This window comes from Punica granatum, chromosome 4 (genome assembly GCF_007655135.1).
Source record: "Punica granatum isolate Tunisia-2019 chromosome 4, ASM765513v2, whole genome shotgun sequence".
Lineage (NCBI taxonomy): Eukaryota > Viridiplantae > Streptophyta > Magnoliopsida > Myrtales > Lythraceae > Punica > Punica granatum.
Genome location: NC_045130.1, coordinates 33,597,374 through 33,620,228, shown reverse-complemented (window position 1 = coordinate 33,620,228; position 22,855 = coordinate 33,597,374). Strand labels below are relative to the sequence as shown.

General features: G+C 35.3%; 1 protein-coding gene across 3 annotated transcripts; it reads left to right on the top strand.

Moving 5' to 3' along the window:
* Positions 1–346: 346 nt before the first annotated feature.
* Positions 347–8,356, top strand: LOC116205284 (transcription factor IIIB 60 kDa subunit). 3 transcript variants are annotated; one of them, XR_004156490.1, is made up of 20 exons: positions 347–948; positions 1,084–1,165; positions 1,465–1,540; positions 2,097–2,182; positions 2,268–2,344; positions 2,611–2,667; positions 2,745–2,857; positions 3,249–3,328; positions 3,424–3,510; positions 4,229–4,309; positions 4,491–4,652; positions 4,731–4,844; positions 5,254–5,323; positions 5,420–5,529; positions 6,061–6,141; positions 6,536–6,673; positions 7,027–7,134; positions 7,247–7,336; positions 7,689–7,742; positions 7,839–7,981. XR_004156490.1 is itself a non-coding variant. In XM_031537839.1 (19 exons), the coding sequence occupies exons 1-19, from the start codon at positions 881–883 to the stop codon at positions 8,097–8,099; spliced, it is 1,887 nt and encodes a 628-aa protein (XP_031393699.1). In that variant the 5' UTR covers positions 348–880; the 3' UTR covers positions 8,100–8,356. The 3 variants fall into 3 exon arrangements, 2 of the variants coding, with proteins under 2 accessions (XP_031393700.1, XP_031393699.1); XM_031537839.1 differs by lacking the exon at positions 7,027–7,134 and having other exon boundaries at positions 348–948; positions 7,839–8,356; XM_031537840.1 differs by lacking the exons at positions 7,247–7,336; positions 7,689–7,742; positions 7,839–7,981 and having other exon boundaries at positions 7,027–7,135.
* The last annotated feature ends 14,499 nt before the right edge of the window (positions 8,357–22,855 follow it).

The following is a 22,855-nucleotide window of genomic DNA, read 5'->3' as shown; positions in this document are numbered from 1 at the left end:
GTATTTAGTGTGAGTTATCAAACACGGGGCTGTTTAAAAAAGCGCATGATATGAAAACCGACCTGAATTTTCAGGGTTTTAGATTAAAGAAATATGATCAAATTTTATTTTTATTTTTAAACCTTTTTTCTTGGTCATGTGCAATGCACATGCCTTCTCTGTTAACTTTGACGGTAAGCGTGTGACAGAATGGGCGCACGCTCCCTCGGCTATAGTTCAGGGGGCCAATGTTTTCGAAAAATAGTTCAGGGGGAAAAAGTGCAACAGCTTGATAGTTTAGGGGAAAAGGTCATTTTCCCAAAAAATAAAATAAAAAAGTAGTTTGCGAAAAAATAAAATAAAAAAGAGGAAAGACGAACTCGTTCAAAGGTATCACTTCCTGCTGTTCGTATCCTCTCCATCCTTCCGCCGCTTCCTCTTCTTCCCCCCCTCCATCCTTCGATTGTAAAACTTTTGGCGGGTGACTGTCAAGCTGATCCAACTCCCAACCGATCCTCCATTCTTTCTTTACCCCGCTGCGGGGTTCTTCTCTCCCCTGTCTCCCTCTCTCCGTCAGCGAGCTCCGATCACCCGCCATTGCAGTTTCTTCCACTTCTGCACTGGCAGTTATTGCCCAGCTGAAGTGAGAGAGGTGGCGGTTTGTGATCTTTAGGGTTGTCTGAATTCCTGGGCTTTTCTCGCCCGCTGATGGTGATGTGATGCCGCGAAGATAGTTTCAATTTTAAGCTGTGAATGGGGGTGGCAAGACGGCTGCTACACATTGATTGTTGCTCTACGTCTGGGGTAGATTGATAGGCCACTGTAAGGACCTGATAAGTCCTAAAAGACCCTGCTTTCCCACCATCGTTCCGTCTTTGCCGCTGACAAGTGCCAGCTCACAATGATGAAGAGATGGTGCAGCCACTGCGCGAAGATGGTCATGGCCGAGCGGCCCTTCGACGGCTCCCTGTGAGTTCTATCATATCCCTCTGGCGACAGTGGTGTGATAATTGGCTCTGAGTGCAGTTCTCGCTCTGCAATTTTTTTTTTTTGATCGCTAAGGTTAATCCGTGTTATTGGCTGATCAATCCCTTGATTTTCCAGATGCTGCTCGGAATGTGGGAAAGTGTTGGAGGATTATAATTTCTCTGTGGAACCTACATTTGTAAAAGATGGCGCAGGACAGGTACATCCTTGATAATCCAGATGTTCTGCTTTTTCAAATTTTCATTGTTCCATTTCAGTAAAGGGTGAAACTTTGCACATATGTTATTTGGTTGGAGTTCGAGTTTGCTTCTGGGATTTTGATAAAATGCCCGAGGAAGTTTCCTTGATCGCTAATTAGCTCTGTTCTTAGCATTAAAACTCAGTTTGAGCTGAAACCTCTGTATACTGAAGCTGGACCTGGAGCAATTTTTTTTTTTTTAATCTTGAATATTTGCTTCCCCCTTGGCCTCTGTTCTAATTATATTCACTTCTTTTTAGAGCCATTTATCGGGAAATTTCGTGAGGACGATCCAGAGCGACTATTCTGCTTCAAGAGAACGAACATTGGACAATGGTATTAATTTTTACCTCTCAGCCAGCCTAGGATTTTATGTCGTAATCCTTTCTTTGTCCATTGCTTAAACAGTTGAGTGCTTAAACAGTTGATTGTCATACATCATTCCTGTCCTGCTTTTTTTAGTTTGACTTGTTTGTCTTAAGTGACCGAATTCTACTAAATCTAAAAAGATTCAACAAATAAATGTGCTTCCTTGTGATGAAGATGTTGCAAAGAGCTTGCTGCTCAGGTGCCTCTAATTTTATCATGTGACGGGTCAGTATGGTCTTTAGGATACCCCACTTGGACAAGACAATAAACTGCTTTTGACACAGAAGTTTGCAGCTTAGAATTATGTACTTCTGGTTTCTTTCTCATGACCTATTATGTTGCTTGTACAGCTTCTGTAAGTTTAGGCATAGGTTCTTTGCATGTGTTTTCAGTTTTCATGGTTAATTGAAAACTTCATTCAGGAACATTGGCTTAAGTATATATGACGATGATGATGATGATGAGATATATGTTTTTTTTTGCTTTTCCGCTTTTAAGAATTCCAGTGAAAATTATTTTACAGCTTATGAAGACATGAAGAATCTGTGCTATGGTTTAGGGATGGATCAACCTGAGGGCATATTGAAAGCTGCATCAGCATTCTACAGAGTATGCATTATCTATTTACTTGGTCCAGTTACATGTTTGATATAATCTTTGCATATACCTGAAATTTAGTGTACAACCTGTGTAGATGGCGCTTGAGAAAAATTTTACAAGAGGGCGTAGATCAGAACTAGTACAAGCTGCTTGTGTTTACATTGCATGTCGGTAAGATATTCTAGTTTTTATATTTTAGTCATGTCTTTTGGTTTCATACTTAATTGTTGGTAAAGCTATATGTCGCAGAAAACATTGAAACAAACTCCCTAATTATGCACTTAAGTTCTATTAGAACCCTCAAATAAGGAGGAGAATTCAGCTGGAGCTTTAGTAGGCTCAGACAGAAGCCTTTGACTCTATCATTCTTTATCTTGCCGGTGATGCTTCATTTCTGATAATTATGATGTCACTTGTTCTCTGGTTCCATTTTGCAGGGAAAACAGATTACCGTATCTGCTCATTGATTTCTCAAATTGGTTGAAGATAAATGTGTGAGGAAGCTTTTTATCTCTAGAGTTTTTTTTTTTTCCTCAGAGAATTATTCTTGGATCTGAAATGTGTTTTGCAGTTATGTGCTAGGTGCAGTGTTTTTGCAGCTATGCAAAGCACTTTGGCTTGAGGAACACCACATTGTACAAAAGCCTATTGATCCTTCACTTTTCATTCATAAGTACACAACATGTAAGCATATGACTCTTTTTATTTTTTTTGGATAATTAATTTTAGGCATTTGAAGCATTTGACTCTTGATTCATAAATGTACAACATGAAAGCATTAGCAGTCATGTTAGCTGAAGCTTAGTTCACGTTTAAATTTAAACGTAAAGTGTGTATAAAATTCATGTGCATGCTTTTATATGAAGACAACCAGGATTTAAATCCTCGTAATTTATTACTTAAAGAATTTTCTACTGCAATAGGATTGGCATTGGCTACTTTTATGATAAATTGGAAAATGATGGGAAAAGTATCCGATGATTTTTTGACAGTAAAAATTAGATAGTTTAAATTGGCCATGCTGTCTTTGTTATCTCACCAAGTATGTAAAAGTATTATCCATGTGCTTTTGAAGGTTTGTCAGGGGGGAGAAACAATGATGTCGCCAGGACTGCCTTACGCATCATAGCCAACATGAGAATGGACTGGATGCAGGTTTCATCCTCCTTCTATTGCATAAAGTTTGGCTGTCATTCATTGTATCTTTTCTATAATTTGACTTTAACAATGCTAAGATGGAATTATGACAGACAGGGAGGAAACCCAGTGGTCTATGGGGAGCAGCAGTTTACGTCTCTGCACTTGCACACGGTCTTACTTGTTCTAAGTCTGATGTTGTAAGTATCTTACAGTTTGAGTATTATGTTTTGTCCGTGGAATAAAAGTCAGATATACAGTTATCTTCCTTTCACTGATAGCAGTTGCTATGCAATTTAAGTTTCCCAGAAACATATCATTTAGTATCCATACGCCCTATGGCTTAAGAACACTTGTGGCTATGTAAAAGTAGATGAAAATGGTGTTCCAATACTAATTTTGTAAAAGTATTATAATAGTCTCGGGGTTGGGTATTAAATTATTGCCTATATTCTTATTGCAAGTTTAAAATTCAGTACAAACATTGCACCCAGCATACCTTTAGGTTCAAACCCGTCATTGACGGGTCATTCTAATGCAATTGGTGACTGTGAAGCTTGTTTGTGTCTTTGCCATCCTTTTTTGGGGATTGCTCGAAAACAATTCAATGGAAGAAATTGCAGTTATAGCTTTCTATTAATAAGTATTTGAGCATCACTTTACCTTTTTGGATCGCTTGATTGATTTTGTTCTATGTGGAACAAAGCTTCCAGGTAGCATCTGTTCTCTTCTTATTCATTCTCATTTTGTAGCTACACAGATAATTTTGCAGTTGAGTCAAGTACTGTATCTATCTATTTATCCTTGCCATGACCTAGAATTTACATCTGTTGCTTTTAGCCATGTGGCGCTTAACGTCATGTTGTCTTTATGCTTTTTATGTGGTGTTTAATCTGCGTTTTTTTTATAATTAATCAGTTAAGGCTGGTGCATGTCTGTGAAGCAACATTGACAAAGCGATTGGTTGAATTTGAGAACACAAAATCAGGAAGCTTAACGGTATGTATTTCATGGCATTGCTGATGATTGTATTTTGACTTTTGAGAAGCATGACCTGTTACTTTCATATCTGTGGTGAAATGGTAAAGCACTATGCATTGAATAAAAGTGATCAACAAGCCTCCGTAACCTGATTTCCATGTCTATTGAAAATTGGTCACTGGTCTTCTCTTATTACCAGATCGAGGAACTAAATGCGAAGGCAAAGGCCGACGATAGAGGTTCTGCAACAGAAGCAAATATTGGATTGGATATATCTGACTCAAGGGAATTGCTGTGCGAGCACAAGGGTACCAACACCCCGCACTATAAGATTGGGCTCTGTAAATCATGCTACAATGAAGTGAGTTCACCATCCTTGTTGCTGGAATCTTAGTTTTCAGGTTTAACTCCTGATATGATGTGTTATGTTCTATTTCAGTTTGTAGAATTTTCCGGGGGTCTTGAGGGAGGATCAGATCCTCCTGCTTTCCAGCGTGCAGAGAGGGAACGGGCAATGTTGGCTGCTATGGAAAAGGAAAAAGAATTGAGTTTGGTTAGTATCATCTTTTTTTATGACTAAATGACCAGCGTTGTTTAGGCAATCATATAACATATCATACCATGCACTTTGAATTGTTATAGCCACCAAATCATTCTTTTTTTTCTTTTAGCTTGCACCCTGCTGCTAATGATAGAGTGACATGTAATTAGCTGTGATTATATTTTCTATTTTGTAGGGATTTCATTATATCTTTTAAACCTTTAAATGGGGAAGTTATATTAGAGAATATTAGAGATAATTCTAGAATATCTTTAGAATATTTCAAAGGGAGAAATATATATCTTTACCACGTATATCTTGGTTTTCTTTCTTCTCTCTTCTTGGTCTAGTTCTTCCATCCCCAACAGAAACTTTGAGTTGATTTTTTATCTTTTTATTTTTTGCATATACTTTTTTACAGTTGGAGACTGAGATGAACAGCTCGCCTGGAGTCGAAAAAGAAAAGTTGCAACCTGACATTGGAAAAACTGGTACTGCACTTCATCATTTCTCTTTCTCAGAAAGTTTCTTCTTTCAAGTCTGCATCAGCTTTCTTGAATGAACAACATGACTTTTCTTATTTACAGTTCATCCAAGCTCCATTGATGGAGGTCTTGATGGATCACATGAGGAAGATAATATGACCACGAATGCTGGTGATGAATCGGACACTCTTTCTGACATAGATGATGTTGAGGTGCATTTGATATTCTCTGACTTCTCTTTCTGCAGTGCAAAGTATCATACTTCCAATCCGATGTTAGAATTACTTATAGGATTTTACGGATGATTTGGAAAATCTTAAACATTCGAGCTGAGTAATATCTCAAGTTCTGGGCGCCTCAAAATTTTCAAATATTTCGCTTGGAAAATATGAATGTTCTTCTCATAGGCTGAATTATTTAGGATTCTTCAGTTTATGTGCATACAGTGAACTTTTAACCCCTCGTTTCTCAAGTACTGTATATTGTGCTACTGCTTTCTCTCTTCAGATACATTAGGGCTTATAGCTGGCTTTCTGGACACAATATATTGGGACAAAACTTGCATAGTTTATTACAGAATCTCCGTTATGTTTCTAACTTATGGATAGAAAATTGTGAAAATACGTCTGGACCCCATGGGGATTTAATCTGTTTAAGAGTGGTGACTTCTGCATTAGCTTTTTGATCTGGTGCTTTTGCCTTCTATTGCAAGTGGAGGGTCTTTAATGTTCTCTCATCTGCAGGTTGATGGCTACCTTCACAATGAGGAGGAAAAACATTATAAAAAGATTATCTGGGAGAAAATGAACCGAGAATATCTTGAGGTGGTGCAACCATTCTATTATTTGTTGCATTTCAATGGTTTAAATACACACACACACACACACACACACACAACAAAGGTTTTCAGCAAGAAATTGCGGTGAGAAGTGCAGTCAGTTTTTCTGGCATCATGAGCTTATGTTCAGTGATCTTTGGATAATTGTTTCCCTATTTGATATTTTCCCCTGCTGGACTCTTATCATCGCGGTTATATTTTCTCTATGGTAATTTTGGTGAGATCTGTTCCATCATCTTGTTGGGACAATTTACCTTCATGGAGATGAAACTTGGAGAGTTTTTTGTGCACTCAGTTTGTGGTTGACTTCCTTTGATTTTTATTTTTGGCTATCTCAGTGGTCGTTGAATAATTTGTATCTGTGCGCATTTTGCATGCAGGAACAAGCAGCTAAGGAAGCAGCAGCGGCAGCAGCCAGGGAAGCCTGTGCCGCCAATTTCAAAGGCACTCCAGAGGAATTGCAGGCTGCACAGGAACTTGCTGCAGCTACTGCAGCGTCTCTTGCAAAAGCTAAAAAGGTACCTGTTATCCTGCTGCGATATTGCTCGCCTTTTCTGCCAATCTGGGTTATGTTTGATTAGTGTTTCTGAAAAAAAAATAATTGCATGAATAAGGGAAAAAGGGGGAAGGGAAAAAAAAAGAAGAAAAAGGTTCTGTATAACAGACATTCACATTGTTTATGTTGCCATCGCTTCCTCTCAACAATCTGATAGAACGGTTGAGTAGTCCAGTGGGCGTCTTATGTTAACCTTGGTCTGGACTGTTTCTCCTTGAGTATGAAATGCCTCTTATATTTCCAGGAATTGAATTACATTTCTGAGGCCGCTCCTGTCCTGCTTGATAATCTAATTTTTGTTTTACATGGAAAAAGAAACTGAATAGTAGGGTTGAAGCTGGTTAGAAAGGTCTGAAGTCCGTCTTTCTACAACCCGTGGATGTAGCAGTAGCCGAAAACAGATTTGGTGTTATATGTGCAAATGTATATATCTCCGTGGATTTTACTATTTGAAGTTGTCATGAATCCCTTGTAAGAAAAACAGTCAATTAGCCCTCTTCATCTTTTTCTTTATCTATTGTTTTATCTTTCGCAGGAAAAGCAGCAAAAACGAGCTGCTGAAGCGAAAAATGCTGCTCCTGCTCAAACTGCTGCAGAAGCCACCCGCCAAATGCTTATTAAGAAGGTCTGTTGCTACACGCTGAAAAAAAAAAATGCTGTTCGTCTGGTATGAGTTGGATAGGCTGTTGTCTTCTGTATGAAAATGGATTGCTAGGTTCTTGTTTGTATAACAGCTATTTGGGTCATGATGCCGCTAGAGCTTACAATCGAATCTTTGCTGGTCATTATTAAGCACAAAGAATGGTAACACGACTGCTGTGGAGAATTTGCTTAGTTTGTGGAAATAGAGAATTGCAGCCAAAACACGATAGTGTTACCTTCTGGTGTCTCATGAATTTTTCCTCGATGCATGTGCCTTTGCCTGTCTTTAGTGATAAATCAGAGTGGTTACTAATTCAGGGGTGTCATTTCTGCAGAGACTCAGTTCCAAGATCAACTACGATGTGCTGGACAAGCTCTTTGATGAAACTGTACGTTCTTCTGACTCTGTGATAGCACTTGTACCGGAGTTTATGATCCGGTAAAATTTATTTATCATGCCCTAATTCTGTCTTCTCTTGAAACAGGGAGCCCCCGAAAGCACGAAGAAGCAAAAGACAGAATCAAATAATGGCAATGAGGATATGGCCCAAAAAGGCGGGAGAGAGCTGGAATCCGAGAAGGCAGACAGAACAGATGAACCGGAAGGGGAAGGGAAAGAGGAAGACGATGAAATGGAAGGATATGCAGAAGGAGAAGAGTACGGGGACGATGAGTATCATGGGGACGCCTATGATCAAGCCGGATACGATTATGAGGGTGACAACTATGGCTATGATGGTTTTTGACCCAGATGTTTCTCCGGATTCGTTTGGGACTATATTCTTCGATATTCTTTGATAGGACAAGACTGTATCACAGAGGATCGAGTTTGTAGTTGTACATTAGAATTGCAGAAAATAGGACAGATCTAAATTACTTAGCAGGTTTATTTCTTGATTTATAATCATTTTCCCTTATTCAGGGAGAGGAGCTTCAAATTGTAACATGATTTGAGGATTTTCTGCCCCTAATAATATTTTCATCCTTAAAACATTATGAATAACTGATGTCTCAATAAACTGAAATTATGTTTGGTACACGAATGGATTCGAATCACTCGATAGTGTTGCGACATAATCGGAAAATCAAATGATCCACCGCTAACAATAATTCCAAACCAATTCAATTTGAATCTAACTGCATCCTTAAGCTCCTTCCGTATCGCGTCCTTAAGCTCCAACTGTATCTCCTTAATTATTAATATTGTTTGAAGGGCTATCTTGAATAATAATGATAATAATAAAAAATCACCATTGGAGCCTTATTCAGAGGCAACTATGCAGGCAAAGAGATCTTCTGCAAGATCTCGATCCCCAAAGTATCCCACACATGTAATCTTTTCCAACATGAAAAAAATTAAGTAACGTGGACGAACGGAAACATTCCTCATATGCATAATGTTTTTTAACATGAAAGCGTGTTGCAATTGATAGACTGACTTATATTATAAATGGACGTACTTTAATAGTGCAACAATTTGAAATCTATTAGAAACATTTTGTGTTCATGATAAGCTATCGATTGAGCAAACTCATGAGAAAACATTTCATGTTTATGGCAAGCCGAACGAGAACTAATTACAGTAAATAAGTTAAAAAATATCTTATAATATCACAAAAAAAAAGTAAAGATACTTTAACCTACAGCTGTTCATTAAATATCCCACAGATTAGATCACATACCCACTTAAAAAGCCAAGAGACATGCATTGAACAGTGGAGGCATCTTTCATTATTATTTTACCTTTTCATAAATAAATTATAAGGTAGAAAGATAAGATTTTAGTGCAATATTATTTTCATGGACAGTGCACGTTTGCTCGATAGACACTTATATGTGGCTTAAAATATACTTATAGTGGCGGCTAGCTGCATACCTTTTTCAGTTCTATTCCAATGGGCGTTACTATTTATCTCATAAGATGAACAAAGAGACCTAAAAGCATGTGGGGGAATTGTTAGGTCCTAATTAATATATATGAGTTCTAATAATTGCAAGAGCAACTTTTCCATGAAAAAGGATATAGGGCATTAGCATGATTTCGATAACTGGGTCAAAGGCGACCTTGCTTAAATTTGTAACATATTTTTCAATCACGACAAAGGTCCAAGCAACTAAAAGTCTCAAATCTGTTAATGAAACGAAAGTCTTCTTTTATTCGTTCAGTATAGTGTCATATGTAGATAAATATTCGATCTATAGAATGAGCAATGCTCGAGCATAATATAATAGTAACAAATTAGCATAATCACTCTCCGAGCATGAATAATTAATCCTATAATTTATTGATTAATTAGTCAAGATTTCTAACAGAAAACCGGCCGAGATTACGAAATGAGGAATGTCTGTATGTTGACCGAATTAATGGGGAAGCTTCATACATACACATAATTACTTGTAAAATAATTGCTTTGTTATAATAATTAATTTATATCTATATATTATGTAATTTGGACTCGTTTCACGAGAGCTCTCCATTCGATTGGTGAGGAGCTTCCATTAGTAACCCTCAGCTCCTAGACGATCGATCATTCGCATCCCCTGTGCATTAATATATATATATATATATATGTTCTAGATTTTTCTTACATTTTCATAATTAATTTTTTTAAAAAAATTTCACGATATATTTATATATTAGATATTTTTGAGGAGATTATTTATTTCAAACGTTTCATTATTATAAAATTCGTACATCCAATAATATCAATATAAAATAAAAATTGTAAAAAAGATCGTGCAACGCGTAATTAAAAATTATTTTAAAAACTTTAGTGCCCTTTTCTTGTTTTTTCTTCCATATAATAAGACAAAAGGGCAAAAAAAAAAATGTCCATAACGTGGAACGCAGTCCTTTTCCAGCCTACCATAACATCACCCACAGCTTTGACAATTTCCCTACATTTCACATGTAAGTTTATGTTCACACCTGCACATAGCATATAAAGATACCCTCACACGTAATTCTCAGTAATGCTGACGTTAAATTCATCACTCTTAGACATACATATATGTAGGATAATCCGTATAAATATATTCCCACGATAAAGCGATGTTTTTGAATCCAGTTGGACGTTGAACTAGACATCTCACCGTTTTATGGTTCAATTTGTTTAAATAATTCAACCACCGATTGAATGAAAATTTTATTTTATTGCAAATGAGTTATAAAAATTTTACAATTATTTAAATCAATTCACTTCAGTATGTTTTCATAAATTTTTAGAATTAATATTCGAATACTAATAATTATGAACTATTTTAATTTGAAAATGAAAAATTACCTAATTCATAAGTATAATCTTCACTTTCGCGAATCTGCAGAAAAAGCTCTAATTTTCAAATATAATGTTAAAAATATAAAACATTAAATATAAATGCATGAAAATTAAGTATAATATAGAATAACTCATGTTCAATTAAATTTTTGATGATAAGAATAAAATTTTAAAAGAAAGTTTTGATATAGTCTAGCTAGCCGATCACAAATTTAGCCTTTTCCTACATATACCGATATTAGTTCATTAATCGCTCAGAAAACGTTTGAAAGTATTCACCAAAAAGGAAAAAAAGTTTGGAAGTAAAAAAGAAATTTTTTTCGAGAATAACGGTTCAACCGCAAACAGGCAGGTAGCAAATCGCGGTTTTTGGGTTCGGTCGAATTTTTTTTTAAAATTAACTGGGTGTTTTTGCAAATTCAACTTGGATTCATAATCATTGCATGAAACACAAAAGCATATCGTGGATGAAAACCTAACTATGCGTATGTATGAAGAAGACTTATTGACTCGAGAGGTCCTTCGATCTCGTTCATGTACTTACTTATAGCTATTAATCAGTATTGTGTCAAATATTAATCGGTCCATAGATCAATATCCTAAAGACGCCTTAGTTAATTTCATGGGATTGACTTTTCTCGTGTGATAAAAGTGGAAGACTTTGCTTTTATGGGAAAAGACATTTACTAATTAATCAACTTTAGTGTGTTCTCTTACCTCATCATACTTGAAGAGAAAGCTCCCCACTTTGGGTTGGTGGAGTTCATTGCTTCCATCTAATGCTCATATGGTCCCTTCCTTTTAAATGGATTAGTCGATCTCTAAGATGAGACTGGAATATGTCAATTAGATGTCCATATTACGCGTAAACTATCAGCTAGGAATATGCATTCGTAAACATCTGTCGTATATAGTCATTCACATTTAAGTACAAGTTCTGCAACCTTCGTGTGCTTATACTATCGTTGATATCTGATGAAAATCAAGCCCACAATTCCAAGTACTTACATAAACTTCTTGTTGGGCATTGAATGTGGCTTACTTTTATCGCTATAGACCCTCGTTTGCATCTCAAAACCCTGTAAACCTTCATGACTTGCATTATCAAGAGAAAACACGTCGCTTTTTTACACAGCTTATCGAGATAACCAAGCTTAGAATAAATATTTACCTTTAGTCTCGATTATATATAGGTCAAACTGATCTAACGGACAAAAAATAGGTGAATAGTGCCCAGGGATATTCATTACACCTTATGTGTCGGTCGGGAGTTACTCACAATGAATTTCACTTGTAATGAATCGTGCATATATAACCAGTCAATCACTTCAGTTTATAGTAAAGAGACTGTAGAGACGATAACTGATACACTGAAAGTATATATATAAAGTTCCGTTGTCGATTTCTTTTTTCCAGTTTACTGTATTAACAATATTGTAATTAATTATCAAGAGGGTGTAGTGTAGCGGCACACGCTCTTACCTATTGACCTAATGATTGTAGGTTCAATATCTAGTGGGACTACTCGTGCCTATTTATTAGTTGTTTGGGATTTTTATTTCATTATACTAAACATTGACTCTCCTTTGTAACCGGAAAAAAATATTGTAATCAATTTGATTCCTGAAAAACAGGTCAAATTTTATATCTAATTATGACCCAAATGACTTTAATATATTAGTTTGCACAATTAATTATTAACAAGCCATATCGCATTAGTTTAGAACAATTTGGTTTCACTAATATATATTGTGATAACAAATTATTTTGTTCATTCAGGTGCAAACATCAAGCAGGCCTTAGAGGACGGGGCATTTAGAAAACGACAACATGAAATTGTCTATTCCTCTTGTGAATGTGAACTATATATATAGACAAAGACGCATGTCGTGTATATCTACCCCACCGCCCAACCTCATGTCCTGTCGCATTTCACCAATAATCCACACAGAGCATGAGATCGAGATTCCCATGCAATCAGTGTTTCATTCAGGGCCTCAATAATTACCATCATGAAATCTAATAAAAAGTTCCCAAAGATTATTTTGTATATCTAGTATGGTTCGTACTTCGTCCGGTGGTTGAACGATGTAGAGCTTTCTTGATAAAGATTCAAATTCGAGCTGCTGTGAAGTCATGGAAGGAATATACTCCCTTTTGGATCAAATTGCACTATCTATGTCGTCGAGCTTTTCTGTATATGAATTCGCATGCGAGACATTGAAGTGATCGAATAGAAAGAATTAGTAAGATGAAATCCATATACAATATTGTGTTTTTCCTTATCGTTTCATGCCTGCCATGGAATCATTGATTAGTGTCTTATTCATGGGAATAACCCTATGATGAATCTGGCAGATACCGGATTAAAAATCTTCCAACTTCATCTCCAAAAAAATCCAAGTCAAATAGAGAAAAAAAGCAAATCGTAACCAGGTTGACCAAATTGCTGCCACCCTACTTGAAGAGACACCAATTTTATTTTTTTTTATAGCACTTCATTAACTGCATTAAAATCATCAAAAATTTCTCAAGTCTTCAAAATTTCAAAGAATCTCGAAAAGTCCTAACTTCTCTATAAAAACATGAGATACCGCATCGATGACATACTTAGGTTAATTTTTAACCAAAAAAAAAAGACATGCTTAGGTTAATTGGTCCATAGAGAAGCGGTATGATGACACCTCGACTGCCTCGGGAAAGTGGACTATACTTTGTTCAGATTCTTTTAGGTGAAAATTCATGTCATTAGATTGAAATGAGACGTTTTGCTGATGAAAAGAGGAGCAAGAATGGAAATATGGTTGCTGAAATAGGAAGATATATCGACGGTATTGGATTAATGAGTAGACATTGCACTATGCCTTGCTTTTTAATTTCTTGACCGATATGTCAGATCATAGAAAGTAATTTAAAATTTCATTTTCAACAGAAATAATAATATATAGACAGTAACTTAATAAAAGAAATTATTGGATGATTACATATGCATATAATATAGGAGAAAAACAAGTTCTTGGTTGAGAGGGAATCTTCTGTTAAATTAGGAAGTAATATAGAAAATAAAATTGGAAGGAGAATTATGAAAAAACAATTAAGGAAGTTTTGGGACAAACCTTCTAAAAAGCATGCATGAAATTAACATACAATATATAACTTTGTGGGAATTATTTCTTAGGACAATAATATAAAGTTAGCCCCTGGAATTTTGTAAGTAATTTTATGCATAATTTTAATTAAAAAGTATCGCAATTAAGTCACCGGTTGTATCCTCGTATTGCATGTCTTGTTTCCAAATACATAGTAATTAGTAACAATCAATCTATATATATGTAGTATATGAAGTGCTCTCAACAAGAATTTCCGATTCATTTTTTGAGGAGTTTCCACTTAAGCGTCCTCGGTAAATAAGGAGCTAAGGGTTTATCGTCCATTTAAGTTCCCATATTGACTTTTCTAATTTTTATCCTTTTTTTTTCTCTAGAAAACTTTTGAGTAACATCACTAATGAATTTTTAATTTTCCAATAAATTGACAATTTGCTTACACATCTCCCAAAAATGCGAGTACCCGCGCAACGCATGGGCCGAAGGACTACATGATATAGTATCTCCAACAATTAATATATAGCACCAATGGACAACATTAGTCCGTGCGGCTTGAGTGTGTAAGAAAATTAACAAAAGTATTATTCTATACAAAATTTGTCAAGTAAATTTTAATTTATTAAAAAACAAATTTTATCCTTAAGAAAATTTTAAATTTTTATTCATGATATAATATAACTTTAAGTCTCATAAGTTTGCTAAAATTAAAATAATAGTATAAGAATTTGAAGAGTTGAAAATTATCAAAATGGAGTTCTCACATGGTGCTACTCATAATATATATGATAACTGTCATTGACAAGTCCATTCTAATTTGTCACATTATATTTTGAGAGTCGTACTTCTTAATATACATGTGTGTGCAAAATAATAACTTTAAGGTAGAAGAATATAATCATGAAATTATTCTGTTTTCAATTTTCATATACTTGTTTGTTGAATCTTCATTAGAATAAAATATATTTTTTTACACTTCAGATGTTAGAGTTGGAAAGAAAAGTTCACTTTTGTCCCTAACCAAATGTAATATTTGTGGATTTAGATATTTTTTAAAATTCATCTTTCTCTATAGTCTATGCATATTATTCAATAAATTTATCTTTTTGGTCAAAAAGAAAAAATATTACTTACACATCTAATATTTGAATTTTTTAAGTCTTATTATTAGATTATATTTTCTTTAGTTTTTTTAATTACTTTTAGAAATGCAAGTATTTTTCTAAATGCTTTATATGAAATATTACTCTGAGAAATACAAATACTTCTATTTTAAATATTAATTTCATATTAAAATGTGATTTTCATATATCTAAATGTATTTAATATCTTCATACACAAAAGTTTTTAAAGTTTTTAAATATCTTTTACATTATTAAGGAATGATTAATTATTCAAAAAATAAAATATTCAAAAAATAATGAGATGGAGTTTGCATTTTAAGCATATTGTGACGCTTTTTTCTTGCACTTTTTTGCATTTGAATATTTATATTTATGTTGATGTCGATGATTTTCACTTTTTTTTATCATCGAGAGGTTCGGAGGTTAATTGACTAATCCTGTTTTGATGGGGAAACGTTGGTCAACAAATTGCAGATAAGAATCCCCCCAATTAATGGGATAAGACAAAGCAGAAAACACGTCGATTGACCCCATTTATGTCAGATTTAGAGACTGATGACGAGGAGAGATTTATATTAGAGAAAAAAAAACTACTATTTATGATCTCATCTCAAAATAAAAAACACAATTTTCTAATTATGGAAAATTGACGCATTGACCTTATCCTTTCCAACATTTTATAGGATCCTTGGAGAGGATCACGCATCAAAATGAAAGGCCGATTCAGTTTTTATTTTTTCTTTGTTCGTTTATCTTACATATTTATCGAGAAGTTATTAGGTGATCAGAAATACCAATTAAATTACATGAAATTAGGAACTTGATGTTAATCACTCGGATAATTGTCATAATTATTCTTTATTAAAGAATTTTTATTGATTCTTCATCAACACGTTATTTGAGGTATAATCATCTAAAATTTTCTCACATTTATCCGTTACGATAAAAAATACCGAGATTAATAGGTAAGATACCAAATATTTCCTTATTGGGACTTTCTATATACCGATGGCTTCCACAAACCACATTAGCATTCTGATCTAGAAAATGATTTTGAGTTACTACATAGAGTGGACAAACAGTCAACTGAAAATTGCTATTTATATTATGAAAATTCATAATTTCTAGCCCGAATATGGAAGGGGGGAAAATACTCAATGATACATTTTAAAGTGAAATTTGATGATATTAATTGAAAAGGACATATTGTACACGCGGTAAGTTGACTTTGGGTTCGGAGTATTTAATAATTAATTAATTAATCAATCAATTAATTACTTTTTCTTTCTTTTTTAAATTAGGAGAATTTGTCATAAAATAAAATTACAACTTGTTTTATTTCTGATGAGTCTGCTGCTCTATATAAAGGTCCTTCACCACATCCTCATCTCTCATCTTCTTCATCTTCATCGCCACCAACCTCATCACGAAGCTGCAAATTCCTGATTTTCTTTTCATTTTCATTTCCCAAATTCCATCAAACAAGCGTGACTATCGCCATGAGATCGAAGGCTACCGTGTCGAAGCAGCTCTTAGTATTAATCTATCTGCTCTTCTCTTCCATCCTCTTCACTTATGCAGTTCCTTCAACAAGTAAGCCTTTCTTCTCTTGTTGTCTCATATTTTATGGTTATTTATCTATTTATTTATTAATTATTAGAAGGATCCGAAAGACACAATATTCTGATAATTTCTTCGAATTATTTTGTAAGTTCTTTTGATTAGTGGCTTTTTTTTTTGTGCATCAACTGATTGAATATCAAATATATATGTAGGAAGCCTCAAGTCAAGCACAGAAGACATCTCATCGTCGGTCCCATACTTGGTCGCTCAGGTAATGTTCATCCACCTCTCGATTCATGTCTGTGGTACTTTAGAGTACAATAATTATTCATAGAAAGGGGAAAAGGAAAGGGAAAAAAAAGAAGAAGAAGAAGAAAAGAAATTCGATTAGATCTGGTTGAGATCCCTGTAAGAGATTATCGACATCGATGAATCGAGTCAGGAACTTAGACAATCACTCAACCACCGATTCTAGAACTATAGACACCCTAATATATATGTTTGTCAAATTTGCGGATTCGTACCTTCATTTCGAACTCTCTTTGGATTGGTGGTTAACTGAGTGTACTGAGACTAGCTTGGTGGCTGATCTCATATACATCCGGCCATGCTCTTTACGTATTAATGTTTAGTGGACACTGACTTATCTGGTTCGATAAAATAGAAATTTTTTTTTATTTAATTTTTTTTTCTTTTTTTGTATATTCAGGGAGAGGATTCGGAGGTAGAGAGTGCGGGAGACGGATTTTTCGAGGGCAGGATGGATTTAGAGAAGAATGACTACCCGGACCCGGGTCCCAACAAAGGCCATGACCCAAAAGTTCCCGGGGTACCTTGATGTTCTCGGTCATCTATCACTCATATGAAGTATAATCATATTGTTATTGTTATATATACAACTCAATAACTCAATATGTTATACTTCACCTACCTGTAACTTGTACAGATGAGGGTCGAATTAAGCCCTTATAAGGAGAGATTAGTTGTTTTTTGTTTAATGATAGATCTTTAATTTGGGATTCTGATTAAATTGTACCCCGTCAAATTAGGCCATGAAATACAAGTCCACCAGACCAAAAGTGGCATTGAGCTTCACTGGAATGGGATGAAAACCAAATCTAATGTGATTTAAGTGAAATCTTCTTTTCGACTTAATTGAAACTAATATAGGAGAAAATGGTGCCGGATGCCAGGTGGGGTATTGCAATACCTCTAACCAAAAGGGTTCATGTCCAATTCTCACCGGCGGTGGCGAATTTAGGACTAGAGAATCAGTGAGTATAAACGGTATTATGCTATGATCTTACAACATATTATTTAAATAATGCAAGATTTCTTATTAACATATAAAAGTAACAAAAATAAGATCATTAAACATTTTGTACTGCTATTATTAGAATCATAAAATAATTAAAATATCTGAAAATCGCTCTTCAAGATATCGTATTTAAAGATCTTTGTGTATACCTTGTCCTCAATTATCAACTCACTTTTCAAAAGCGTAGTTAAACTACTATTAATACATAAGTTTCTCATTGTGGATTCTTAATCTATTCTTCTCATTCATTGGAAAAATCCTCTCCACATTTATATATGGTGACAGGAAAAAGGTGGAGAAAAAAAGAAAAACTTGCGAACTTCAATATCCGACTTAAACTAGTTCATAAAAGACGAGATATTTTGGTTTTTATCATATTAATAAAAATCTAAAATTTTAAAAATCAAAGAGCATGACAAATATACTTTGGGATAACAAAATATATAGAGACGTGAGATTTGAGATTGAGAAGAATTCTCAAGACTTAGAGATTTTGTTTCTATTTTTCTTTTTATAATAATAGAAGAGGATGACATATATATATATATATATAAAGGAAGATCCAAATCTCAAGAGATAATAAAGGGATAGTTTGTACTAGAAACCCCAATTTTACTCTTTTCACATTTGAGAGAATTAATGAGAAAAGAAGTGGGGTTAAAGTTATTTTATGAATCATTACTTATTCAAAATAATTAGAAAGAAAGGAAAATTATGAACACTTTTATAAATTTTATACCTTAATGAAAATTTGCAAAAATTAAACGCGGTCAAGTAACTCCACTACACAGATAGTGGATCCAGCTTTGCTTATCAGAAGGAACTTTTCATATTTGATTTTTTCCTAATTATGTTTTGAATGGATTCAAAGATATTTTTTATAAACTACAATAAAAGATTTTTATTTTATTGTATTGAACCCATAAGCTTCTCTTATAAACTGAATTACAATAAAAACAAAATTGATTTTGCTACACATGCGACGGTGACAAGGTTTTCTCCTATGTTATTGTGTATCATGCATCGATTACATACCTTTGGCAGAGAGTCTGTCATTCTAAGATGAATCTAACATGGCACATCCATATGCTCGGTATACGACATCAACCGAGCAACAACGTAGGGCAAGGAAATGCTATATTGCATCTTTTGATTCAGTTGCTTGGACATAGGTTACTGTTGTTGGACAGCCAAGTTGTGACTTCCAGCTGCTCCTTTTAGGGTCCCTATGCCACCCATAGCTTAAAATTGTGGCCCCAAGCATCCTCCGAATGCAGTGGCAGCAGGCCAGTCGACTGTGCATGCGGCAATTATTGAGAATTGAAATCCCACTTAAGAAAACCAATAAAAAAATCTAGGTATATAAAATAATTAAGTAATTTGCTAACTTATCATTTGAAATATTTACATTTAGTATTGCCCAATAACTTATATATTTGGTAAAAATTTAATATGATATTAGAACAAATTTTACGAGTTTTATTATTGAAGTAGATTCCGATGTTGTTTAGAGTGTCGTCGTTCGTGAGGGAGGTTGTACTCCTCTTATCACCCCGCTAGTTGATGCTATTAGGGGATTGCTTGCACGGGATTGGCAGATCGAGGTTCATCACCTATAAAGGAAGGGACACGTGTGCGAACTGACTTGCTCGTTGGGCTCTACCTCTCCATGGGGCATACATGTCTAGGCGATATGCCCAGGGTCCTTTATACTTTCTTTGATTTTTTTTTTTAATTTGCTTATTTGGGCTTCGGCCCTGTTTCTCATTGAAAAACAAATTTTGGATTTAGCATGCCCAACATTTGTAAAATTGGTAAAAATTCAACTGGTATTAGATCAAGTTTTACGGATTTGTGAGGGGCTCACAGTTTCCTAAGCCCAAGTATGGAAGAGGAAACTCGCTTTAAGTTCGTAAAATCCTGGTCGTGAAGAGGAAGTGCGCCCATGAGTTATTTATTTCCCCTCTTGAATTAAGTATGGAAGAGGAAGTCCACCTCATAGTTAGCATGCTTGAATGTGGAAGAGGAACCCTACCTCTTAGTTAGTTGTTGCAGATGGATATTCAAGGGCACATAGTATGTACTCTCCCACCAAAGTTGTAGATTGGTAAACCATATGTTGAGGATTAGTATTTAAGCGCACCTAGCATACTTGGCATACATGTGAACAAACAAAAATCACAAATTGCGACCTGAAGGGAGTGTCAAAAGTTTAAAATTTCTTATTGAAGCATCAATAGCAAAATCTTGTATATAAGATAATTGAATTCACAGTTAAACCTTTTCGGTTGAATATGCCTCAACAATTATCATGAATTGGTTCAAGCGGTTTGTCATTTGTTCTTCTTAAATAAGATCTCATATTAAAGTCTTATGAATGGAAAAAATCCATGTTGGGAGAAATTTACCCCGTTAGTGAGCCGATTCGACTCCAATTGAATTAGTTGGAGCCCATCGGACTTTCGAATGTAGGGTACACACAAAAAAAAGGGGGCTCAACAATTTATAAACTAAGTTAAAAATTCTAACATCGTATCAATGTATGTTTTTTACATTTGTGTGACCTCACACCATGTCAGAAGCCAAAGTCGAGATTTTCCAAGAGTGTGTTTTATATTAATCCCTCCAACCGAGTGTGGAAGATGAAGCCCTATGCCTTATTGTCACTAAGCTCGAGTGCAGAAAAGGAAGTTTGCCCCTTGATCAGTTATTGAACATAGACGTTTAAGAGCATGAGACGTGTGTAAGAAAAGTCCTATATTGGACTCTTGATCTCAAGTTCGATCTTAAGCATAAACGATTAGTGTGTTTGAGCAGCAACCTATCGATCTCGTATACCATTACGACATCAACTGATTAAACTTGCTGAGGAAGTTCCCTCATGAGGTGACTCTTGATTTCAATAATTTTTTTTAGTTTGCACTTTGATATTCTAAAGCTCGGTTTGCTCCGACTAATTCAGTTCGAGCCAGTCGCCTATAAAGAGATAAAACTCTTTCAACGTGAATTTTATTTATTCATAAAGACTTGAACTCGAGATATTGTTTATTAAGAATAAGCGCCAAACTATTTGAACCAATCTATATTGGTTCTTGTTCTCAATAATTAGTTCGATCTTAAAGCAGAAAAGAACATCAACTAAGGTATTATGGAAAGATTTCCTTACCATTGTAACTTATGTGCATATCCTTGTATACCATACTTAGGACACCCTACCCTAGTTTAGCCATAGATATTGCTTTCCTTTTATTTATCGGACCTGGATGTATACATACCCATTGGATAAATGAAACAAAGCATCTTCTTTTCGCCCCAATTCCGTTCTTGACATGGTATCAGAACGGTGGTCTTGAGGCCAGCCATCTAATCTCATTGCCAGCTAGTATAGTCAAGCTTCCATCTGCCAGCGATTCCTGCTAAGCATCATCCTTCACGCTTCTGATTTGTCCTGCAAAATTCTTCCACGTTTCTCTAAGTCATCATCACGTCGAAAACCACAGATCAGAATACTTCGGGTGCAGGCATACCTCTCGTCTATGTATTCACTCCCTCTGATGGTCCCGGCACTCAACTTATTTCTTGCAAACTCAATGGCAGGAATTACAATACTTAGTCTCAAGCAATGCAAACGACACTTCAAGCTAAGAACAAGCTCAGTTTCATCAAATACAAGGTAACACAACCAGTAGAAGGAGAACCTTACCATGAACAATGGGTATGTATCTATCCAGGTCCGATAAATAAAATGAAAGTAATATCTATGGCTGAACTAGGGTGTCCTAAGCATATTTGTCAGAATCGTGATTCAAATCGTAGAATCGTACGATTCTACGATTCAAAGGGGGGGAACCGATTCTGATTCTATGGACTGAGTCAGAATATCTAGAATCGGTGTTGAATCGAGCCAGAATCGCTAAATCGCAGAATCGGCCCGATTCTGCAATTCTGGGTTCAGCCTAGACTTAGGCCAAGCCCAACCCAGACCCAGACACGGGCCGAAGCCCAACTCCTTTTGTTTTTCTTTTGGTTCCCCCTTCCCCTTTCTTCTTCATCAGCTTTTCACCCTTTCTTCCGGACAGTCCAGTCCCACTCTTTCTTCTTCACCCTTTTCTCTCGATCGACGACTCTAGTCCCCCAATCACCAGCTTTTCACCCTTTCTTCCACCAGGTACCTTCACGGCTTCACCGTCCGAGCTTCAATTGAGAGATAAAGCTAGCCTATTCGTTTCGTTATGGGGAATCAATGCTCCGGGCCGGTTTCATGAAATTTCTGAGGTAGAAGGTTCCACTCAAGGAGCTCCGTAGGAGGGGGGGAGCAGAATCGTATCTGGCAGTGGTTTTCGGATCGATCACAGATCCGGTTGATTGGTCGCGCTTCAGCTCCCAAGTCCTGATCATCACTCTCTGCTTCCCGATTGCAGCTTCTCATCTCTCGAAGTCATCTTGTGATTGTGTGATTCTTTTCTTTTGACGCTTTCTACAGTTTGGTTTCTATTGGGTAGTATCTATTGAAAGAATTCCAGTTCAAGGTTTGATTTTTGTTGTGTTCTCGGGGTTCAACTTCATTCTTTTTAGGGTTTAATTAATTCTGAGAATCTAATTGAACAGAGGTTTTTGGCTTTTGATCAAAATACACATTTGCTTGTTCTTCTTTGGTTGTTTAAATTTCTCAATTTCTTTGTTCTGAGGAGATGAAGATCAATTACCTTATGCGAATAGGTTGCTGCTATTTTGAAGATATAGATCAATGTTAATTATCATTATCGAAGATGACTGTTTACAAAAATTTACATTATATTTAGATGGAAAAAAGGAAAGAGATAATTAAAAAAAGAATTCGGATCCATGGATCATTCTTGAAGATTTCTTTAGTCCCTATTAGTTCCCGTCTTCTTACCATTTGAATGTTAATTGCAGAAATTAAATCGTTTTATGCCCTCTCAGTTGCTGTACAGCTCATTGTTCTTACACTCACATTCACTACAAAATCGAGTAGCCAAATGAATGGTGAAAAAAAAGGGAAGAATCTAGTTACTATGGATGGACTCTCGGACCTTGAATTTCGATAATTTGTAACGATATTTTGTGCTTTTTTAACTTACTATTAATTTGTTG

Bases quoted from the DNA above. Each gene is read 5' to 3' on its own strand.
- LOC116205284 (XM_031537839.1), top strand. From the start codon at position 881: ATGATGAAGAGATGGTGCAGCCACTGCGCGAAGATGGTCATGGCCGAG. The intron at 3,329-3,423 runs GTTTCATCCTCC...GAATTATGACAG, and splicing joins TGAGAATGGACTGGATGCAG to ACAGGGAGGAAACCCAGTGG. The intron at 6,674-7,246 runs GTACCTGTTATC...TATCTTTCGCAG, and splicing joins CTCTTGCAAAAGCTAAAAAG to GAAAAGCAGCAAAAACGAGC.